Genomic DNA, 25,289 nt, shown 5'->3' on the forward strand with positions numbered 1-25,289 from the left:
GCCCTATGGTTGAAACCCATGTAGTACCTGGGACTAGAATCTAGATTAACACAGTTCCTTTACTTAAGCACTTTAGGTCACAGTAGAAATGTTTTGAGTTAGGTTGGGTAACTTTAATTTTCTTGTGCTGCTCTTACAGCTTCTTCTCTTCAGCAAAGGTTTTCAGGTTAGTGTTGAAACACTGTGGACTTTCATTTGTCATTTATTCATTCATAGATAAGGGTCAGAATAGGCCTCTAAAGTCTTTTTATTTTGTTATCACCAAGCCTCTAGCACAGGTGTAGCAGGTCAGAAATGGCATTCTAGGATTCATTTATGTAACCAGCCATTGTGTATTAGCCATACTGCTGTTAGTGTTTGCTTTTGGGGAACAAGTGGCTTTATTATATACATGTGTTCAGCCCAATAAAGAGATTCTCATTCTGCATTGCTTAAAAGAGAGAATAAATTGTTATAGAACAGAAATATCCAACTTCTAAAGTGCACATTTATTTATATAATAACACTTGATAGTATAATAATAACATTTTTAAAAGTGATAAATCTTATTTTTATTAAACAATAAAGACATTTTTTATAAAGAATAGAAAGAGGAAAGATGTGAAACATGTCAAGCTCAAAATGTATTATTTGTATTTTGATTATAGTTTATAAAAGTATTGCACTGTTCTTTTCAGTTGTCCAGATCAACTGTTCTACAGTGAAGTCTAGCCATAAAGAAAATTGAACATTGAATTTTTCAAGCAATAAGCATTTTCAGCTCCTCATCTGTCAATTCATTCACCTCCATAATCTTCTCTAAATACTCCATATATCGACTCCTGTCTTGGAGAAATTGTGGAATTCTGGCATTGTGCAGAACAGCGAGGTCTTTCAAGCGGTCTAAATCCTCATATGAAACCTTAGATAGAAATTATATAAATTTAAGAACATTACGTAAACAATACACATCAGCGAAAAATTATAGGAATTTTTAATAAGCAATATTACCTACCTTCAAAAAATGTCTCATACTTTTTACATTATTACTATGTTGCCAACATTCTTAAAATATAAGGTACTAAATCTTGGTCACAATATTAGTTACTTTGGGTGGTACTGTATAAAAAAAGCAGCAACATGGTTTTTATTATGAAAAGGAAAGATCTACTGGGGTTTAAATTATACCCTATCTTTATGTTTTCTGAAGCAGAAGAATTATTTGTGAAATGCACTGAAAGAAATAGGGGATGCAATTAAGTATAATATGAGATCTGTTAAATACAAGTTATTTAATTGTTTTTGTATTAAAAAAAGGCAATACATTATGTTTTTATGTAATATTCAAAGTGTGAAGAATATAAATATATGTGCCTTTGAAGTCCTTTGCTTTTGTTGAGACTAATACTATACTAATAACCTATACTAATAGAATCCTCTACAGAGGACCACAGAAACTATATCTGCAGTCCAGGTGTTAGGCTTAAATACACCTAAAAATGTTACCTGGTCGTGGTTTCTACCTGACAACAAGGTGGGGCTTTAAAAATATACCCAAGTACATTCCTCGACTTTGTGTCTATAATAAATTATCCTGATCCACTTGCAGTTATCAGTACATCAACCTCTTTGGTACGGGTTTGAAATTTCTGCATTTCTGCCTCGCACCGAATGCTTTTAAATAAGTTGTCCTCTTCACTCAGCATGCAGTCTTGACTTTCAAACACAATCTACTTTTTGGAGCTGGGTTTTACTTAATGGTACAACGTGAAAAAAATGCATTGGAGAGTAGAAATAATATATTAGTCAGAAAGCTGCACTGTCATGCTAGGCTGCTTTAATAGAATTCTAAGTGAATCCTAAAATCTAGATAAATCATAAGGCCAAACATAAATACAAATGGTTGCATTTTTTTTGTTGTTGTTGTAAATTTTAGTAATATAGCTGAAGCACAAAGTATACCTTTCCCATGGATGTTAACAGGTGGAAATCAATGGTTTCTCTGTGCCTTAGTATTCGTAGAATCCCATCAAGATATACTTGATCTTTACTGAAACAGCCTGAAAAGATTTAAAAATTGCTAAGAATTATAGAGCCTTATAGATGCATAGGTATTTGCATGGCATGGCTTTGATGCCAAGTTACATATCCACAACGTGAAATGTTGTTCTCTTTTAGACAGGTAATAGGGAATTGTAAGGGCAGAAGCAGATGTCTTAACAACATCATCCACATCCATCGTTCTAATATGGTTTTGGTTTCCAAGGAGTTGTCAGCTTGGAATTTTGGAAGTAACTGGTTTCTGGTCTTGTTAACTGATGGTGTGGGAAAAGTGACATTTACTGCTCTAGCCCCTGAATGTTCTAGAACAAGGGTGTCTAACTCTGGCCAGCAACATCCTTTTTTTTGGCCCCCATAAAAATCCTAAATATGAATTGTAGCTGGCCCGCTGCTGCATTGAAATAGTGCCGCTACTACAATTCCCGTCATCACTCGCGTCTATAGACCAGCGGCCTCTCTGCCTATGCGTGGCCCCACATTGGACTGTTTTATAGACGCAAGTAATGCCGGGAATTGTAGTAGCGTCATCACTTGCGTCTATAGACCAACGGCCTCTCTGCCCATGTGTGGCCCTGCATTGGACTGTTTTATAGACGCAGGAAACTATAGTAGCGGGGCTATTTCAGTGAAGAGGGAGTTCCGAACACTCATAACATTAAGCCCTGCATTGGACTGTTTTCTTGATGCAGGGAATTGTAGTAGCGGTGCTAATTCAGTTTTAAGTTTGGCCCGCGACTTTGTCTAAGTTTTTAATTTTGGCCCATTGTGCATTTGAGTTTGACACCCCTGTTCTAAACAGAACTATTTTTAGGCATAAGTGGCATAAGCATATGTTTACAGCACTCCCATGGCAAGGGCGCCAATGATAGGGATAGGTACTAGGGTGAGAGAAAAAGTCATCACTGGTAGATATTTAGGTTCCACTGCAGGGTACATGTGCAGACAGCGAGCATAATGACAAACAGAAAGAGTGAGCACACTGTAAAGCTATTTACAGTAAAGGGAACCTATCCCATTTAAGGCATAATAAAAGATTTACTGCTTGTAATCATCCACTGCTAGTACGTATCTTCCGCTAGTTCTGCCACTGCCCAGTTTATTTGCCAAAGCCCCCTTTTCATACACAGGGAAAAAAAACTTCTTTCTGCCCTAGGTAATTGTGCTCAATCCTGGCAAATGGCTGCTCATGCACCATGTATTGGATTGTAAGAGAGCAGGACATCTGCTTTGCTATAATCTTATTATTTTCATGTATGTTTAAAACTTTAAGAAGACTCCAGTTTCTTTAGAAGCCTGTGATAACTGGCTCCCACTTTACACAGGTCTTGCATTTCTATGAAAGTCCATGATAATGCAAAACCCCTCTTTCTGCAAGTGCAGATAAAATGCACCTATCTATGAATTTGGCATTATTGCGGAAACAAAACTAATATCAAGTTATTGCCTTCAACACAAAGTCAAACCCGTCAGAGCCCCAACTAATGTATTGCAATTTTTGTTTTGCATTTACCTGGTTGTGATGTGTCAGTACAACCTCTTTTTGCCCGTACACAGTAATCCCACCGTGTGTTTGGATCTTTAACAAACTGACCCACATCCTGGAACAATTCGCTGAAAGACATGTGGCTGGCTTGGTATACAGTGTAATATAGAAGGGCAGCCCTCCACAGATAGGGATCTTTTCGAAATAACACACTATGTATACTTGCGAGACCTTCCTCTGTAGGATTGATTGGCTTTAAACCATACTTCTTACGACCACTGCTATTATTCCAAGGTTGCTGATTATTGTTCATGCCTCGAAAATAGTGTGTCCCTGCACAGAAAAGATACATTTTAAAATGATAAGTAATTTAATGTTGGTGCCCACCTTCAACCCTATAGGCTTTACTCATCACTAATACACATTATAATTCTTCCTCACACAGACTGGCTTACCCTCGGGTGAACAAAACTCCAAAGACTGTGTGTTCAGTTTTTTTCCTGCATAGGTCCGACCTGTTCGTTAAATGCATGCCATGCATTGCAGTTCCACAGGAAGTGCTGGTGCCTGTACGACAAACTGCATGCATCTAATATGTTCTATGGTCCTGCAGTGCGCAGGCACATAGTTTGCATTGTGAGTTAGAGTAGTGAAAAAGCTGAATCTGTGGCCCCTATAGCATGGAAACCTAAACAGTATAAGGTGGAATTAATTTGTGTAATAGTGATAACCTGTCTTGATTTTCAATTATTTGTAATGTTTTTCACCCAGTTTTGTGATTCATGTAACCCCATTACATATCACAAACTCCATAGCCAGGTCATTGACCTCACTTTTTCTCCAGTTTAGTTAAACAATAGCCTCCTTCAGTAGTAATAATTTATTTTGGTTGGTTGTTGTTTGCATGTCCATATACTTGCCCTCTATTCATTCATATTGTAATGCACATTTGCAATGATGTGTGTTTGTGCACTGTAAAATTATTACTACAGAGTGAAAAAAAGGGTTATGCACACACTGCAAAAATGTTAAAAAGACCAACAGAAAAGAAAGAGAAACATTTTAAGTGTACTCCTAAATGTAAACTAAAACTAAATCTCACTGGTGTGAAAATTGTGTTGCAAATTGGTTGCCATGAATGATTGCAAACTACTACTTTTTGCAATATATAATTCAAAAAGCTCAGTTTATTAAATATGAAAGAGGACAATGGATAAAAATGGTATTACATTTCCAGTGGAAGTATTCTACCAAGGCTGAAACAGTATTAGGATTTAGACTAACACAGAGGTAAAAATAGAAAACAGTGACAACTCCCACATTCTTTACACGGAAACACCCTGGAATGTACTAGGCAAATGGAGGTATTTTGGTGAAAAAATTCTATACTGAGTTATAGCCCAGGCAAGTGAGGATCATTTCATACAACTTACTTGTTTGACCAAATCCCTGCCAAACCTGTGATCTGAGGGTTGCAGGTGCCCTTTTGGGACTTAGTGCAGCCTTTAATGCCCCTGAAGATAATAATAATTTGGGTCCCTACTGAGTCCTTACTAAAGCTGAAGGGAAGAAAAAATATTCTTTAGACTAGCTAGTAATTAAATGGTTTGGTTTATTTTTTCTGAAGTACATACTTTTATTCTGATATTTATCCTTTTCCCTTTTTATGTTTTCAGATATTTTTTATAATAAGTCTTGCTGAAAGACATATCAAACACGGCACATGGAATTTTAAAGGGGTTATTGGAGCACAAAATACAGAAAAATTATTTTATACAGGGCTATCATAGAGGTGTCTTCTAGTAATGAGGCTGATTTGCCAAAAGCAGTGATGATGTGCATACATAGACGAACCCCAATATTTAAGAAAGCATTAATGACTGCCTATACTGTGTATGCTGTCATATTATAGCTTGGATGCTCATTTATGAACAGCTGAGTATGAAAGGCTAACCCATAACAATGTGCACATATAAATCGATCATACACTACACATTGCTTTTGGCTGCCCATCTTGTGTGCATTTTCTTTGTAAATCTGCCCCATTGCATGTAAAGCATGTCGTTAGTCTGCAGAAATGTCTGTAGCCCCAAGTAGTATGACTTCAGTTACAGATGACTTACTTTAGTTGGCATTTACTAAAAGGTATATGAGGCTCTTTAGCTATGTCAGGGGACGCATTTTAGGCTCCATAAATCATTTAGGTTGACCGCCACTGGTATAAACAATGAAATGGGTAAATTACAGAGAAAAATCTTAGTTGTGTTTTTTTTTCTAAATACAATATAATGCTGTTCCAATTGAGCACTATATATTTCGAAAACATGGAGCATAAAAAACCCTAAAAAACTGCAAAGGTGAATTACATAAACTGCCACCAAAAGTTTCTATCAAGGCTGTGAGACAATGGAAGATGTTGCCTTCGTCTAGTTAGTCTAAAGCTGCGTACACACTTGCAATTTTTCTCGTTGGAAAGGATCTTTCACGATCCTTTCCAAAGAGAAAAGACTGCACGATGCATGAACGATGCTGTACATACAGCACCGTTCATGCTCTATGGAGAGGGGAGGGGGAGAGCGACGGAGCGGCACCCTGCTGCGCGCTCTCCCCTTCCCTTTCATTAGGATCGGTCGTCGTCCATCGTCCATGGATCCGCCAGGACGGTCGTCGGACGATGGACGACGACCGACTGTACACACGGCAGATTTTCGCCCGATAATTGGCCGATACCGATTATCGGGCGAGAAAAATTTGCCGTGTGTACGCAGCTTAAAGCAAGGTTTAACATGAAAAAGAAAAAGAAGCATGTAGAGCTGATTAGGACAGAACCAGCAAAACAAAAACAAAACAAAAAATAACAATAATATGTAATGCAAGGATTTAGAGTCCGCTACCAGATCTGTAAAGGTTCTTATTTATCCAAGGCATTATGTATCTAAAAGTACTTTCTTGCAATGTTGAAGACATTCACAGCCTATCCAGAACTGAAGAGGCAGCTTGGATAGGGTGTGAATTATCTTCAACAATACAAAAAACAATTCCAGTTGAATGTGACTACTGAATGTCTGCTAAGGTAAATCTTTGCTCCTAATCAGCAGAGATTGGGTAAGAGAGGTTGGGTACAGACACATTTTTAGTGGTGATGGTTAGTATTGTTGCATACAGTTTATATTGGTAGTATTTATTGATTTCAACAAAATATTCTCTGATTAGATCAGAGCTCTTCCTAAATGTAAAGTGTAGGAATGCACAGTGACTGTGCTGTCCTAGTTCAAAGAGCTGTGTAGAAGATTTGTTTTACTTTTTTAAGCTTCTAATGGTGAATAGTTAAATAAGAAATAAACACTAAAATAAATGGTCAGATATAATGTGAAATATTGTATCATAATAGTCTTTTCTATACCACCAAAAAGGGGAGATCTAGTCCCTTTTTCAGAAAAGTATTGTAATATTAAGCAGACTTGATAAATACAGTTGACATTCGAAAATCCGGCAACCATCGGACCTGAGGAGTGCCAGATTTTTGAAAATTCCAGATTTTTGAACATTATAACCACCTCCACACACAGGCCAGCCTTCCTCTCGCAGCACCACTGACATCTAGCACAGTTCCAGGGAGCAGGCAGCAGGGATGTCTCAACCTGTATTTAGTGTAGCAAGCAAGACCTAACAGCTGTTTCTGCAGAACAGCGCCATCAAAACATCAGTGGCCAAACAGTGTACTACAGTCCCTGTATTGAACATGCGATCCGAAATTCATGCCCGAAAACTGATGGAACCAGATTATCAATGGCCGGATTTTAGATTGATGTTGTATTATTTCTCATTTAAACAGGTCTGTATTCATAGTGCTCACCCTTGCTGCTTCATAGGCAAAAACACGCAGGTTCACCATATGCAAACTTGCATGTTTCATGCCAGGATGAGGATGAAAGGCTAATCACCACCTAATGTCTGTAGGCAGTTCCAGTCACGCTATTTCTTACCTATTTCATGTCTGAGCATCCCTTCAAGCCACTGTTCCCGTGCAGTAGACGTATTGATAGTCAATGTTGGACGTCCATTAACAACTGTCATAGAAGCTCGTGAAAGTAAATCATCTGTAAGGTGAACTACAATCTGGAACATGGAAAACAAGAGTGTCAATGTCAACCTTCATGCCTGACAGAGCAGTTTATTATCCTATATTCTTTTATCTAAATGCAAGAGCCACAATAATTATATCATATTGACAGCCAATACAAGCAAGAAAGCCTCCACAAGAACTGAAATTATTCCCTAATAATGATTACTCAAATGCTGGGAACCAGAAACGGCTGATTCTATATTTTATACAATTTCTTATTCAGTGTATGATGGACACCAAAAGCAAATTATGGGTGTCCCATTATTGAAAAACAACATAATGCTACAAAATCTGTAGTTCTAATAGCTAAAAAAAGACACTAGCTTCATACAGAGTTACAATGTATGCAAAATTGCATTCTTTTTTAGAATTAAAAAAAAAATGGGCACGAACTGTAGGCAGATATAAGAAATACAAGATCAAAAGAAACTCAAAATACAAGAAACAAAAGAAAATGTAAATTTTCATATTTTTTTCATTGTAGGCTGTAATTCTTAGGCATAACTCACCAATATTTAATAAATTTATTAATAAACTTTAAATAACAAAACACAAAAATCTGTTAAAAAAAAATATTTAAACATGTAATGTAACTGTATAGTAGCATATATAATATAATTATATATATATTATATGAATATTTCTTTGTATTGGACTCAATACAGCTATTTCGTATTGAATCCAATACAAAACTATTTGAATTTCTCGCCGATCCTCCCGCCCCCACAGACGCATGTACCAACGTCACCGGGAAACCTCATAGATCTCGTCTCTGCACTTCGCGGCTGGAAATTGGAGGAGGAGGACGTGTCCCCAGCACCTGTGGGGACCAGCAGGGCGCCGGGGGACAGCGCCAGAACAATGTAAGTGGGGTTTCTTTTAGTTAAAAGTGACCCAGAGTGTGACTCGGGTTTACCGCTAGGGAGGATAAAGAGGAACTAAACTTAAAACTGCCAAAAAAAACAATCCCGCAGGGCAGTCTGATCCATCCGGGGGTATCTTGCATCTGGTCCCACATCGTCCCGGAACCGGCGCTCCAGGTGTAGCCATCTTCTCCTCTTCTTCTGGGTTCTTCATCCTACGTCACCCAACACAGGCGCAAGATGGGGTGGCGTAGGATGGAAATAAAATTTGACAATCTCATTTTGCATGCTCAGGCATGTGCAAAAGGAGCACCCAAGGGCCTGGGATACATGACGTAGGTATCTTGGGAGGCTTTGCGCTCCCATTCATTCTCGATCGCCTAGGCACCCTTTAAAAAAAAGGGTGTTGCACAAAAAAAAAAAAAAAACAGGGTTGTCTACCCTTTTTTGTAAAGTGAAAATTCGGAGTTTAGGTACGCTTTAATATCAATCTCTGTGCAGGTGTACAGAGTGGAAACAGAAAAAATAGCACAAATAATCAACCAGTTCATGTGTTTCCAAGAAGCATGATGATAGGAGGATGAAGCAGAGTGACAGGGAGGTGAGCTTCTAACAGTGCTGCTTCTTAATTACTGTTTAGTCAAAGCTTGGAATTAGAGAAAGTAGGGTGAAGGATGATGGCCCTCATTCAGCCTGGAACACCCGATACATCTTGTAGTGGAAAGTAAGTACTCCTGTGGATATTTTGAGTTTGAAAGTGAAAGCAAATACTGTATTTTCAATGTCATTTTTTCTTATAGTAATGAAATTCAGCTTTAAAGCCTAACCCTAGGAATCTTTTCCTATGGGGGATGTAAAAGCAGTTTTACTTACTTTATTTACTTGCTCCTGCAGGCTTCATATCTGTGAAACCAGTTCGCCACATTTTCTTTTCTAAGACACTTTGAACTGTGGTCCCAGGTTCTGACATTATCCTCTACAATGCAGTGCCCACCCACACACCCAAAGAATCAGATAGTGTAAAAACCACAACTAAAGTCTTTCTGACTTGTACACTAAGCAAAAAAAGAATATTTAATCCTTGCAGTGCATTTTTTTATACCTAGAGTTTTACTTGATGTAATGCTACGTAGCATATAGTGCACATAGTTCTGATTCATTTTCCTGAAAGTATATATCTGGGCAACACTTTTTCCTGACTGTGAATAGATGGGGGAAAGGTTAAGCTCTTTGTTGTTTTTATTGCCATATGGTTTCTTTTTGGGAACATTTATCATAAATTGTCCCGTCAACCATTATCAACATGCCAGAAAGTTAGGGAATTACCTAATTAAAGAATTGTCACAAAAAAAAAAAGAGAGAGTAAATCTTCTAACAAAGAACAATAAAGTTGAGACTTACATATAGCGGGGAAGTAGGACAGAAGGGGATTAATGAGGGGTTCAAAAAATTGTTAAAGTTGGCGAGCTATGTGAAGGATAACGCAAATATGGACAAATGTTTGTTTAAATATCAGAGTGAAATTGATTGTAGAAAATGATATAACGTATGCCAATAGAGGGTGAATAGTAAAAATATAGTTAATATCACAAAAATACAAGTAGTATTCAAAGTATACAGCATAATTAAAAACAAGTGATCAAAACTGTAACAAGAGATAAGGTAAAGTCTCAATCCTGACACGTTTTGACTAGTTGGGCTTCTTTAGAGAAAGGTGTGATGTACAGATGTTACACTAAAGTACAGCCATGAGGAACCTTACGGTTATGCTAAAGGGGTGGGATGCCAATGGATGGAGGTTATTTAGATGCTTGGATGTTGCATGCTTTATTTATAATGTTGACTAGAGAAGTCTGTCGTGAAAGTAAGTGGGCGTGGCAATTTTAGGAGGATGAAGGAAACCCCAAAAAAGGGTTTCATCCCCTTCCATTAAAGTGCTGGGGAAACAAATCCTATACTAGTTTGTTTGAAGGAGGCTCCTGTAAATTTAGAGTGAGATTGCTAGGAAGTCAGCAATTGAGGGTTGTAATTGGATACTTTTTTTATTTTACTTCTGACAAGAGGATCTATTCCAGGCGCTAAACTGTCTTGGAATGTAATATTCCTAACTTAGAGGTGATTTCCATTATCTTCATGTTGTGTTTCCTGGACAGGAGCTAAAGTAAAATCTTCTTAAAGTGAAATAGACAGCAACAATTAAGCTAATAAGGGTCTTACACTTTCACTACCTTCAAACAGGTTTTAGCGAACCCTTTATATAATGTAAAAATATGGGTTTTTTCAATTTTTTGGTTTCCCCTTTTGCCTTTACGGTGGTGGTGGTAGAGACTGAAGGAGAATCCCACAGCCTTCTGGGATACATATACCTGGAGGCCGTGGGCTGCACCTTGTGCACATGCCTGGGATCGAACACTTGTCATAAGGGGCTGCAGAGAGATCAGAATATTTTTTTACATTTCATAAAGACACATTTGAGGCCCAATTTGAGGTCCGGAGGTGTGAGCAGAACCCGGATTAGGAATAAAGAAGATGGCCACTCCCAATGTTTTATCTACACTGGAGAACAAGTTGGGATGGCCAAGACCTACTGGACTAGGTTTGTGGAGGGATAGATTTTCACCAGTACTCACTTTAAGGACTATCTTTGAAGTTTTTTTGAGTACTGTTGTCCAAATATTATTTGTAAATACTATTTCTCTTAGTGCCCTAAGGGGTTGCACATTCTTTTATAATATTCTAGTTTCTCTGTCTTTGACTTTATTCAGTATTAGAACTCAAAGACTTATGTATTTAATGGCACTGAACCGCCTGAGTCTCTGAACACCTGTTTCCCATTTCCCATTACTGTGAAAAATGTTACAAGAAACATTCTCTTGCATATTTTATTTAGCCAATTCTGTAAAAGTTTTTTGCCTGCAGCAGTATCCAACATGTTCCACGGACCCACAAGTTTCTTTAACTAACTTTGAGATTGCTTTTAGATCCTTTTAAGGCTGCTATTTGATACATTACTTTTTTTAACAATTGTTGCACAGTTCACCTTCCAATACTGAATTCAAGCAGACTTTAAATAATTAACACTATGGATTAATATATTTTAAGATATTTTTAAGTGGTGATTATTCATGCCTAATATTTATTATGGCTTGCTACCACATTTAAGAATGGCCTATGAGCACAAAAATAATGTATTCTGTGAGGATCCTTTAATTATTCAGGCAAAAAAAATTACACCCATCAGGCATTGCATATTTTAAGCTACTTACTTCACCCAGGCAACCTTCTTTTTCCATGTATTTTCGAACTTGGTGCCATATTCGGCTCTTTGGGAGCAGACTACCTCCTGTGGCTTGCTCAAATTTCTCATAGCTGCCGTATTTTTCCAGTGCTTTCTTCATAATATTAACTGCCTGTACAAGAATACAACATAATTAATGACTGGCCGTGAATGCAAATGAAGTGTAAGTACTATAAGGCTATGCTGAACTACCCAAGTAACACTTATATTATTTTTATCAATTTATACAAAAATAGGGGGTTTATAAACCATGTGATTGTTAATTAGGCCACAATTGTGTATAAACATTTGACATCTTTCATATATGGTGCAGTAATTGGCAAACTGGATGCTGCTGCTAATATTATCTCAACATATACTAACATAAATTATGTTCCTATTGTAAGAGTTTGCCACTTATGTTGGTTTCCTAACTGCTACTACTGAAATGTTTTAATCAGTGGCCTTGTGCTTTAATCCTATTTAGATTCCTTTCATATAGTCACAAGGCAACTGAGGGTCTGGGTTTGGCAGAGTCAAGCAACAACAACAACAACAGTCAAGCAAATACAAGGGTTGATTGGAAACATAGTTGCATTCAAGCTGAAAGGTACTTAAAGAAATTCCACCAGCCAAGTACTATTGTAGGAAATGGAAAACAGAAAGCATTTTCAAAAGTTGTAACAGTGAGTGAATATTATTTAGAGTTCGGTTAATACAAGGGCAGTCATGAAAGATCATGAAACATGACAAGCACCCAAACAGTGCTCAATTGTAAAAAATGGGCTAAAAGAATCCATTGATCATTCACTGAATATTTAGACACAGGCAACTTAACCAAGGGCATAACTAGTACCCATGCATGTGTGCCAGGGTCCATGGGAAACAAAAGGCTAGAGAATATAGGCGGAATCTAGGATGGCAGACAAGGAAGTTTCAGACTCCCATAGATAATAAAGAGACTAGCGGCCGCTGACTGCCAATTACATATTTGAACTCGAGCTGACCACCAAACACAGAACTTCACTGCAGCTAGTCAACAAACACATGACAAATCTCCAGATTATTATTAAGATGAAAAGGTGATATGAACCTTCTTAGGTGAAGTGTAAAATTCCTGTCTGATCCTGATCACATCTTCACTTTCCTGAACCAAAACAAAAGGCTTGGGTACATGTATTGTCCTTGTTTTGACATACTGTATATTTATAAGCCATTTGATGCTTACTGAAACTATTAATTCTTTACTGGTAACTGGCAAAGAAAACACAGATTGTCTAATGTTTCCCACACATCACCCACTGCTCAGGGTGTCTGGGAAACAGTTGGAATGTCAGAGGGCCCTTTCACTACAACTTCATGACTCCCTCTGTTGTCACTTTACAGGCATGTTTTTTTATCTGCATACTTGATGGCTTGCTTGCAAACATAATGTGCCATCTGTGCTTCACTGCTTTGATTTGCTCATGGGATACTTTTGTGACACTTCCTATCTACCAAACAAATGCCATAAAATAATTGTTCCCTAATGTACCAATTTTCAGGCTTGTTTGGCTTTGATAAGAAAGTTATGAATTTCACTTTTTATCTCTCACTTCTCATATTGTTATTTAGAATTTCTGCAAAGTATGGTAATCCATCACTAATTTCACTATAGCACAAAAACAATCTGTGAACTGGTGACACACTGGTGAGTTACACAGAGCTGCATGATAGATGGTTAAGTTATAGATGGTTATAGACAGAATGTATGGTTGTTGCTTGATCCAGCAGTTAACTTTCTATAGTGATTGTCACACCTCCTGGCTAAGTAATCCTTCCATTAAAATACAATATTGAGAAGAGTACTTTCTTTTTTCTGTCAAAAGCACAGGAGGCTTTACAGCCTTGGTGATTATACTGTTCTGTTTTTCGGCGTTCCCTCCTACTGCTGTCCTTTGAAACACGATCAATGCTTCCATGTTAGCAGGAATGGAGGTTACCTGTACATGCTAAGCTTCACATCCTTATGATCTTCTTAGTGTTGTACTGAACCTCCTTCCCCCTTTGCAAGGCTACATTATCCTCCTGCGTGTAGTGGAGTGATTGTGCCCCAAGTAGCAAAAGCTGCTAGCCACCCACACTTTTTGGACAGTTGATGACCTACACACACACAGTAAAGGCAAACGTATGTAATCATGGGGGACACAAACACTCACACTCAGGGCAACACACACACTAATATCAGGGCATACACACAGCCAGAGTGAACAAACAGCTACACCAATGGAGCAGACATTAACCAACACACAGTCAGGGGAAACACATACACACACTTACACTGTTGCCCACTAACAGACGGGATAGAAACGCTTGCACACTTGTAGTGAAGAAAATATGTAAAATTCCCCCTCCCAGGTTATGTTTTTAGAAAATAAGCAGCAAAGAAAACCTAACAGAGATTATAAATACTAGAAAAATATATTGTATAAGCTTCCACCTTTTACCTTGTTTATTACTTTTTACTTGTATGCAATAGGTTTATCATAATTATACTAATGTGTGTCTTTACTAGGTTTTTGCTGTTTTGGTAAAATATCAAATATATGTGGAAATATATAATGTAAATTATACCTGTTTAAGGAATCTGTCTGAGGCATGGCTGTGTCTAGCTAATACATTTGGCAGTGCAGGATTGGCATACTCGAACTGAGGATCGTAAGTAAATGCTGACTTGAAAAACTTGATCTTTTCTTTATCAACATTTGTAGGCTTTATAGCATTTAAAATGCAAAATTTCTTCGCTGGGACGTCTTCTTTCCCTAGTGATTTTGACACCCGGGTGTCTTTTCCTGTAGTTAATACTTGCTTCCTTTTGGATTTGGGTTTAGCTCGATGAGTGAACCCTAAGCCATTGCCTGACACGGTAATACTTGGTGGACATTTATGAGTCACTGCTCTTGTTCTGGAGATAAAATTTGACATGTTTCTCCTAGCATATAACCAGGCATTATTTTGTGAAGAAGTTTTGTGGTACTCCTTGCTGCGTGATGTACTTAACACTCTGCTCCCTTTCCTCTTTTTCTTGGTGTGATTCAAAAGTGGATCCTTTTGAACTTGTTTCTTTACTTCTTGACTTTGAAGAAGGACGTTGTAGCTGCTTGTTCCAGTCCTGAATGTGTCTCTCAAAATGGTCATAGACAGAACTTGAACATCTTTTATCTTCTCTCTGGTTAGCTCCTTCTCAACATTTAGAACTGATTTTCTGGCAAGTTCCTTTTTAGGCCAGTGAAGTGTCTCTACAATAAACACAGAGAGAGTATTTACAGTGATAAAGTATATCAAGTGTTCTTCTTAACTTCAAACAATTGAATGTGTCTGAATTTCAAAAATGCAGCTAAATACATATTCAAATGTAAGGGAACAACTCTACCTGCCAAAGAATCTGTAATCCCATGCAATCTCATAATTCAGCCACCTTTGCCATTCAACACTGCATGACCTGAAAGGTCAATGCAAGAGCAGCGCAACTCCCTAACATTTAACTGGAAATATTTTGCCCTTGCCATATTTTAAAACCAGTCTTCAACAAGTCTTTGATTATCTGCAAGAGGTAAGCAATTTGCTTGGACAGAACCATAATGTTTAGAGAGTGATCACATGAGAAGACAAACAGACCTGGATTCCATTTTTATCTTATTCTAGTTTACTTTAAGCGTCTACTTCTCTTGAATTGCTCCCTTTCTCTTCTGTTATTTTTTTATCACATTGTACTTACCTGTTTTCCGTCAGTCTTCAATTCTGGGTGTTGTTGTCTCGGATTCTTTTTTCCCGGCAGTGCTATGGGTGGTGATATTTCTTGAGCAGTAGGGGGTGCATGCAGCACTGTTCAGGATACTGTGAGCCCTGACTGGTATAATGACACATGTATGTCCACAATGGGCAATAAAATAGTGTAATCCAGTGCAGCACTAAAAGGTTTACCTCTAAAATTTTGAGATGAATAAACCCTGCTCTCCTTTGATATCATTTGTTTTTTTTTCTTGGAATTGTCTATGGCCAAATACAGCTTTCCATTAAAGTATCTGAGGCATCATTGGTAGTCGTGTGTATTGGAAATATGGGAGTATTAGTGGCACCTAAATTCCCACACCTGCTGGCAGAGGCTGAGTAGTTTTAGCAAGACAACAGTCCCCCTTTTAACCCCCTTTTATTCCAATCGACCACTTGTTTGTTTGGACAGGTCACCCAGCTTAGAAGTTAGGCAAATTGTGCTGATTTTAAAAGTGACTCCTGTATACCCTCTTATAAGTTATTCATGGCAAGGGATCATCTTCAAACACATTTGTCCAGGGACAAGGTAGGAATTGGCAGCACTATACAGACACTTCTCATTGTATTTGACTTGCTTTGCAATATTAATGTTCAGTAAGTGTTCACTGAGAACACAAGCAATTAATTTACAAAAGTGGAGAGGAGGCAGCGGCTTCCATTTATAACTATTTTCTGTACTCATTTTTAGTGTGAGACACAAATTATATGGTCCAGTCTGGCAATAACTTGCACTATCAAGAGTAGAATACAAGAGTGATGAGTGATTGCATAGCCTGAGATATTTGAGAAAGAACTATAACAATAGGGTTGGAGGAAAAGTTAAGATGAATGTTGTGTATTCTGTGCTTTGGTTATATTACAATAATGAGACAGTACTCAGTGCATGCATTGCTTACAGAAAGCTGTGATGGCTATAGACTGTAGACATTTATTGATTAATATTCACCATTTACACATTAGGGTTGATTTAATAAGGGAGTACAGACCACTCATTATGGGAAGTGAATGTTCTCTACGATTAGATTCATTCATTTTTTTAGTTAATTTCTTGGGCTAATTTCAGACCTGCAGATGGCAACCTCCTTGTGCAGGCAGCTGCAGGCAATTCTGGTTGCAGTAGATTGAAAATGCAACAAATGCTTTTGGTTTTTTTGCTTTTTGCTTTTCCATTTACATGAATGCAAGCGCCTTCAACTGCACCTTAAAGCCATTAGAAAAGGGTTGGAAAGCGGATGAAAGCATACTGGTAGCTTCCTTTTATACATTAACTTCATGAAAACATTGAGCAAACCTCAACCACATGACACAAAGGTTGAGTGCAGTTGAGGATGAATTTGGGTTGGCACAACAACCACAGGGTTAAACCGCACAGTACTGAGGAGGGATGGGATCAGATAATAACAGCAGTTTGCAAGTCTGAAGGGGTATAACTAAGCAGTGTGGCTGCTAAACGCCTGTGTTTTAGGTGTATTCAAGTTTTCAGACTAAAATGTACTAGAAGATAACTGCACACCCAGGTATAAAGAATATGCAATGCAGAGCTTTATATAACAGTGGCAAAGGCAGATGGCTAATATCACACTAAATTTCATGAGTTTTCACTTTAGATTTACACGTTTTTGTAATTAGATTCAATTGAAAATGTGTGATTCTTAGGTGATACTTTGTGAGTATTGTGCGAAAACAATTATAAATAGACCTCTATGTGTTACATAGGTGTAACTACATTAAAAACAATATCCATTGGGTCATAGTAGCTGCCCATGAGCCAGACCAGATTCAAGCAGTGGTCTCTTCACTCCTGCAGAATGACTCCATGCCACCAGCACATATTCTTTGCTGAAATGATGTCCATACTCTATGCACAAATGATGCACAAAGTCTGCACTACTAATTTATCTGATTGATTTACCAGAATGGTAGCAATGCAGTGTGGGTGCAAACAAGTCCCTAAAAAAAAGAAAATCCATATCCAAATCATATATTTCAATAGTGAGAAACATGAAACATTATCAAACATCATTGGCAAAAACATTTAATTAGAGTAGTGGGATGCTAAAGGGTTTTAGAATTGCATTTTTTCTTCTAAAAATGCTAGTTGCCTGGCTGTATTTTTTTCTTTTTGTTTCCATAATTCATGTCACAGACCTGAAACAAGTATGGAGACAGTAAAGAAGAGCTCCTGTAGTTGTTTTTCTGTATTTGCATCAGAAAGAATCCTATTTACCTGAATGATGTAGTGTGGACGGCAGCCCTGTTTACCTGCTTTTCTACGTATTGCATTTATTGGATGCAGCCTTTCATTGGATTCATATTTGAATACACATATGGGAGCTGTCTACAAATGCATCAACAATTCCCATGTATGCAAACTCTGGAGCACCTACTGAATATATAGGATCAGCATGACAGCTGGCACCTAGCAAGGAAGAGATGTCAAGAGTGTTTTTCTTTACCGAAAATGAAAATGTTATTACCATCATGCAGCTAATTGAAAGCAACATCAAGTGTGGAATTCCTAGGTATTAATAAAATATAATCTTCTAACCTTAATTATGTTGGAGTAGCAAGTAGCTGATCATTGACCACAAGTGATTACACATTACGTTTGGTGTTTTAATACTGTTGTTTCAATGCCTGATCTGTAATTTTGTTACACCATGTTTAATATTAAATTTTATGGCAGTGGGGGGTAATATATTTTTCTACCCATCCCGCACAGATGTCATTTGTAGTGATTTTAATTGAAAGGCTACATGTAATGTCTGCTAAATGTGCTGCACTGCGTCAGCAAAATGGATTGTAAACAAGCGAAAACATTACCAATATATAGGAGAATATTATAAAAAATGACATATGTGATCATGAATCTTTCTAAAGAAAATGTATATCTTCATATCTACTCACCAGTAACGCAGATAGATTCCATCATGTTTTTCTTATATCTGTACCATGCAGCTTCTTGATAATTGCTGTATTATGATACCTTCTAGGGATGTCTGCTGTTACTAAGAGATTTGACAGAGAGCCAGCATTTTACTAGATGCAGTTGGTCGATGAGATTGGTGCATTGCATGAAAATATCTGGTATATTTCCAAAGGTATGGACAGATGGAGAGCCTGACTGTTCCCTGACATTCAGCCTGTGGCTATTGTTCTTTTCCCATTGACAACAGTGGCTTCATGCTGGAGTGGTTTGGAGCTCTACCTTGGTCTCCATGGTAACAGCTAGCTACACGTCACACACCAAATGAATAGGAATTAATTCTACAAGTGAACATTTAGAAGCTGTGTATGCCAGCAGAGTTCACTGAACAACTAAGAGGAAAAAGGAGCCATAGATAGCATACCAAATAAAGTTAGGCAAAGGAACAAACACATAGGGGTGTAAACAAAGGAATAAACTGCACTGCAGTGTTGTAGTATAAAGTTCATTTCAGATTTGTGGACTGACAGCAAAACAGAACACTCACCTGCCTGTACATCATTCCTCTTACCACAAAGTAAAAAAATGATCTTCCTAGCTGTACGGTACAGTAGATGTGGTAAAAACCCACAAGAATATCTGAACCAGCCTTAAACAAACTTTTTACTCCTAAGGAAGCCTTCAAATAACTTCCAGATCTCAGGAACCCCTGCTAAACCCAATTTTTGGATGGTCTGTGGGAAAAATGCCTCTTAAAATGGAGGCCAATAGAAAGAATGCCCCCTTACAGTTGTGGCTATATTACCATCCATACAGACAATAAAAACATCAATAGAGTTGTTCAGCTGGGTCTACCAAGCGGTGTTAACCGCAGAACATGTATGCACCATCAAATTGGAAATCAATCAGCCCTCAGTTGAAAAACCCTGGTTAAGATTGGTCATTTTAAACAAAATAACAAATTCTTTTGATAAGTGTACTGATGTTTTTCTTTATTTTGCCTTTAAAAACATTACAATGACACTAACCTGCATTAGATAACCATGCAATTTCAAAAGGTCCAAACAAACCGTGGATTGTATGTTGGAGTGTGCAGGGCTAGAGCTTGACTTGGGGAGAAGGTAAAGCCCCAAATCTGTTTTGGGTCTGCAGGGATGGATTGGAAGTCTAACCCAGGTACCTGCAAGCAACCTCAAGGTACCCTAATGTCAGCTTTAATCTTACCTTAGATGCATCTTAGGCTACGTACACACTTCTAATGATATCAGACGAGAATCTGGCGTGTGTACAGCACTCGTCATCCATCGTCCAAATGACCGTCCTGGCGGATCCACGGACGATAGAATGAACGATCTTATTGGAAGTGAAGGAGGAGAGCGCACAGCAGGGTGCTACTTTGTCGTTTTCCCCCCTCCCCTCTCCATAGAGCAGAACGGTGCTGTATGTACAGCACTTGTTCATGCATCGTGCAGCCTTTGGTGGCTAGAAAGGATTGTGAAAGATCCTTTCCAACGACAATTTTTGCACAGGTGTATGTAGCTTTAGGCTGGGGCAGCTTCACTTTAAATGCAAACTCCAAGTGTGTTAAGCCCCTCCCCTGCAATTCAAAACCTTACGCAGTACAAGACCAAGTATGTGACAGTCAAGCCCATATTACGACATTTGGGGGCCTGGGCCAACGTTTCATTTGATGGGCGCCTACACCCCTCCCCCAGCCCTAACTATGCACTTCTATAGGGACACCCTAAACACAAAATCATTGGATGCTACCATTTCCTAAAAGATGGAAAGACCAGCACTATGAATGTTCATCCACCCAACTTCACATAAGCACTGAATGCACCTAGTGGCAGAACTGGGGGAGTAATGGTGGAATGGCTTAAGCTGCGTACACACATCCAATTTGTATTGTTGGAAATGAACGACGAAAGAACGACGAATGAGGATAGTCGTTGGAAATGAACGACCGGACCGGCGGATCGGACGACGATCGTTCACCATCTATCGTGTGTACGGTCGTTCAGTGATCGTGCATGTTCTGAGCATGCGCGATGAACGAACGTTCGATACAGGCTGTATTGTGTATATGAGTGTGTGTGTGTGTGTATATATATATATATATATATATATATATATATACACACACATCTTTGAACGATCGTGTCGTTATCTGTATGTACAAGGTCGGTGCTATACGATCGTTCGCAGATATCGTGCAGGATCGTTCGTCGTTCGTTTACAAACGATAATAATTGGAAGTGTGTATGCAGCTTTAGTCATTATGTGTGCAGCGTTGTCAGCAGGAACTCAGCAGCAGAGCATGGTGCAAATAGGCATACCTGCTATCTCGATTGTTTTTAAAGAGGGACAGCTATGAGAATGCAAAATAAATCAAGCATAGCACACTGTAGCAAAACGTGGGCATGGCTAATTGGCACTAAATAAAGGGGTACAGTTTTAAAAAATTACAGTCCTGAACTCAGTGACAGACCCCTATTGCAGACCTCAGTATAGACCCCCAGTGACAGATCTCAGTACAGACCCCTTTGTTCAATTTGCCCCTTAGTAGATACAGCCCTGGTAATAGTTAAGTGGCAAGGGAATGCCATGGGATGCATAGGCACCAAAACATTTTTGTCTGTTTTTTTAGCAACTTACACATGCTTTAGGTCAGAAGAGTAAGGACAAATTCAAGTTTTTTACAGCAATTTATCAAACAACAATCCAACCAAAACCACCCTGTTATCACAGAAACAAAATTGAGAGGTTGAAATCACTTTTTGAGATTTTGCATTGTACCATAGAGTGGTTGTGTTGCATTTCTTGTGACACTTTATTTAACACTAAAGCTACGTACACACTTCCAATTATTATCGTCGGAAAACGAACGACGAACGTTCCTGCACGATATATATGAACGATCGTATAGCACCGATCCTGCACATAGAGGTAACGACACGATCGTTCGTAGATATTGTACACACAATAGATACGATCGTTTAAGCGATAGAGGAACTATGTGCACGACAGGAAAGTGAACGGACGTTCGTTCATCACGCATGCTCTGACCATGAACGATCAACGAACGACCGTACACACGAACGATGTTCAACGATCGTCGCCCAATCCGATCCGCCGGTCCGGTCGTTCGTTTCCAACAATTTTCCTCGTTCGTCGGCGTCGTTGGTTACTTTTTTACCAACGATTTTTTGCCCAATCGATCGTTCGTCGTTCGATTGGAACGATAAAAATTGGAAGTGTGTACGCACCTTAACACAGGACTGTTTGCAGATAAACTGCTTCCAAAGACTAAAAAGATAGCTTTTTCTTGGTTTGGCATACAACAGCAGGGAAGGGATATCACATGATGCATTGGGGCCAATACAAGACAAACAAAAAAGATGCAAATTGATGTCAACCAGCACCAAACAAACACCTTTCAAAACTGCTAATGAATGCTTCCAGGTGCCTTGTTATTAAAGTAACTGACTGAAAAAACCATCTGTAGATAGCCTTAAAAAGGGCTTTATTAATTTTATACAGCAAAATATTGTGGTTCATATGTAAGGAGAAAGAAAGAGGTTTTGAGGCTCAAAGTTCAAAATATTAATGTAATTATGTATTTTTACATTTTTGATCCATACATAATTACTACAAATTCCATAGGTTTTGAGTATATCCCAACTCTTGTTGTCAATCACAAGGTTAGGATGCACATCCTAGACATCAAATTCTCTGACATCATACAGTAATAAATGTATATATAATATAGAACCTTTTACGGTCGCATGTTTCCCGACGCGTTTTGGCAAAATATGGCTTCCTCAGGTTAGTTGTTACATAGGCTGTATGGTCTGTTTAGCAGAGAAGGAATCTATACATCTGGGTAAAAGGGCAGTTCAGGCTGTAGCTATGCAGTTTCAAGATGCCAATACAACATAAGGTTTCAGTGGTATATAATTTACAAAGGGTTGCTGGGTCAGAGTAGTACTTTAGTTTCTCATCAGAGGAGTACAACTGTATAGTGCAGCGATATGCCCCATCAATGACAGTCGCAAAGTGCTGCAGCAGAAAAAATATACGTGTTCGTACCGGCTGTGCTGGTAACCTTATGCTGTATTGTCATCTTGAAACTGCATAACTACAGCCTAACTGCCCTTTTACCAAGTGGTATAGATTCCTTCTCTGCGGAGAAGGAGGAGTGCCAGATTTTTGAAAGTTATACTTACCTCCACACACAGGCAAGTTTTCCTCTCGCCGCACCCGCGGACATCTGGGACAGTTTCAGGAGAGCAGGCAGCAGGGACGTCTCAACATGTTTTTAGTGTAGCAAGCAAGACCTAACAGTTGTTTCTGGAGAACAGCGCCATCAAAACATAAGTGGCCAAATCGTGTACTACATTCCCTGTATTAAAAATGCAATCCGAAATTTATGCCGGAAAACTGAAGGAACCAGATTATCATAGGCTGGATTTTAGTTTGTCAAATGTACAGTGTTAGAACAATGTTTCTGAACAATGCACAACACAATACACTGCCACTTTTTGAAATAGAAAAAACAAACATAGGTTGCCAAGAAACTAATTTGTATAGTCCTGTATGTATGTACATTAATCTCTTTACTGCTAGGGAGCAGGTATCAAAACATTGTTTGGTAGGAATTACATAGTTCAATAGTTAAGCCATAAAACAGTGTTTGATCAAAGTTCAGGTCCAACAAATACACAACAGTTTTTTTCACTAGAGGCTAGGCAAGCATTTGCTATAACTTGGATAGATAGCACTTTGTGTTACTTTCTGTGTAACAATGCACTAAAGACTTATTGTTTGCTGGTTTGTTTAAACAATATTAGTTAATACATTTAGAATGCACAATACATGTTTTCCTTCTGTTCCCTACCTGTTGTCTGCTGCACCAATCTTCCTACCTGACCCATTTTTCTCAAAACATTGTAACACAATACACATTTATTCACATGTATGCATTGTGGTATATTACCAGTTCAGGTAAAGCATGTTTCCCATTAGGAAAGAATAGGATTAACCCTAAAACATGTATTCAACATATGCCACCAATATGCATCAAGGTACAATAAAACGTGTTCAGATGCTTGTAGTGGAAACCTTTTATTTTCATTTTTGAATTGTTGTTTCAATAAATATAAATATTAATCGCAATACAAGTGCAAGAAACTTTGATAGCAATGTACAAAATATATGTATGACCCTTTTTTGTGTGCAATCACATGACAATGCACAGTAATGTGTCACCATGATTTGTTGTGCGCTGTAATGCCAGTCTGCTTGAATGGCACCTTAGAGTGCTATTTAGCATGAATGGCACTGCAGTGGCACTCACGTAACAGTGTCAAGTGTCACTGACACTATTATGTATTGTAGTGTGGTAATGGGTGCAGTACTTCTGCTCACAAGTGTAAATAAAGCCTCAAATACACTTTAGGTCCAAATGTCATTTCCACTGCTATGAAATGACAAGCAGGAGGTTAAGTGGTTCACATACATTATAAAGCTAAAGTAAACTTCTAAAGTAAAACAGTTTTGAGCAGACAGTCTTTTTTGCAAAAAAATCAGGCAATGTCCCTTCTGCAATAAAATAAAGGTACTGTACCGATCTGTTTACAATTTTTAAACACACTCACAAATTCTGTATTGGGGGCAGCATCTTCACCCAGTCCTCCTCTGGGTTCAGGTCTTTAGCCATCTTGACCTATCCAGTCCAGAATGATATGACTTCAGCGCACTCCTGTATGAGTTAATTCATTCCCCGCAGCCAAATATGCTGGGATTGTACACAAGGAAATCTTGCAAACAGGCAGCTAGGTATGTAATTAGGGTGCACGTCCATAGACGTTCTTTTGAAATACTTTTAAATTTGCATAGAGTTTCAATAGAAACAACACATTTAAAAAGGCTGCATATAACCTGCTTTGCTGGTAGTTTAAATGTACCTGCCCTGTCAAAAAACAAAAAAAAAAAAATAAAAAAAAAAAAAAAAGCGTAAAGCAAAGCAGGTCAAATGCAATCTATGAACTGCCATGTGCCAGGAAATCAACTTGGACAGTAACTCATAACTCATACTGTGCCAGGGTTACATAAATATTATTAAAAAAAAATTTTTTATAGCGCACTGGCATACTGATGATGACTAACATTAAAAAATGTAAACCTACTAACAAACATAAAACATTCAATGTATACTGCAATCAGCTTTGTGGGCAAAGATAAAGCTAAAATTTTGATGCTGGTGCTAAAAAATGTGACAATCTGATAGGTGGTTTAATATTGTGCTTTTGTTATGATAAATACTAGGAACCAGGAGCTACAGTTCTGACTCTTTTCAATTACTTTCCAGCAACTTTAAATTGAAAAATTAATAAGTGCCTGAAACTCTTACTGAAATTCTGAGTCTATCCCTTTGAATGTTTCACAGTTGGTTGAAATTGCCATACAATTGGCACATGTATAATATAACTGCAGACTGGTGTTAGATACTAGTTATAAAAAAAAACATACAAAACATTACTGAAAAGTCCACAAACTTACGTGCTTTTTTCTTTCATTAATGAGAGAATTTCCCATATTCTGCCAGAGTGAACTACGAATAACCAGGAAATCCATTAACACTCCCAGCTGTAATGTATTTCAATACAACAGGGAACAAGGTTATCACTGTGTTGATTGGTAACCTCCAATTACAACAATATCAGGTTTATCCAACCATGGTAATGCCTGGGCTTTAT

At 38.1% G+C, this 25,289-nt stretch overlaps 1 protein-coding gene across 3 annotated transcripts; it reads right to left on the reverse strand.

Moving 5' to 3' along the window:
- Positions 1-467: 467 nt before the first annotated feature.
- On the reverse strand, positions 468-25,289 carry MATCAP2 (microtubule associated tyrosine carboxypeptidase 2). Of its 3 annotated transcripts, none has more exons than XM_072412189.1 (7): positions 25,093-25,289; positions 14,403-15,067; positions 11,779-11,922; positions 7,510-7,642; positions 3,551-3,856; positions 1,942-2,039; positions 468-901 (listed from the first exon to the last, which is right to left on the reverse strand). In XM_072412189.1, exons 2-7 carry the CDS (start codon positions 14,964-14,966, stop codon positions 740-742), a joined length of 1,407 nt encoding a protein of 468 aa, XP_072268290.1. In that variant the 5' UTR covers positions 14,967-15,067; positions 25,093-25,289; the 3' UTR covers positions 468-739. The 3 variants fall into 3 exon arrangements, with proteins under 3 accessions (XP_072268290.1, XP_072268289.1, XP_072268291.1); XM_072412188.1 differs by lacking the exon at positions 25,093-25,289 and adding an exon at positions 18,510-18,819; XM_072412190.1 differs by lacking the exons at positions 1,942-2,039; positions 25,093-25,289 and adding an exon at positions 18,510-18,817 and having other exon boundaries at positions 762-901.

Source organism: Pyxicephalus adspersus, chromosome 5 (assembly GCF_032062135.1).
Source record: "Pyxicephalus adspersus chromosome 5, UCB_Pads_2.0, whole genome shotgun sequence".
Taxonomy (NCBI): Eukaryota; Metazoa; Chordata; class Amphibia; order Anura; family Pyxicephalidae; genus Pyxicephalus; species Pyxicephalus adspersus.

What these genes read in the sequence shown, in the direction of transcription:
- MATCAP2 (XM_072412188.1), bottom strand. Translation starts at nt 18,534, where the DNA reads ATGATGGAATCTATCTGCGTTACTG. An exon ending in CAGACAGATTCCTTAAACAG is followed by an intron (nt 11,923 to 14,402) that starts GTATAATTTACA and finishes ATTCTTGTACAG; the next exon opens with GCAGTTAATATTATGAAGAA. An exon ending in TGTTAACATCCATGGGAAAG is followed by an intron (nt 902 to 1,941) that starts GTATACTTTGTG and finishes TTTCTATCTAAG; the next exon opens with GTTTCATATGAGGATTTAGA.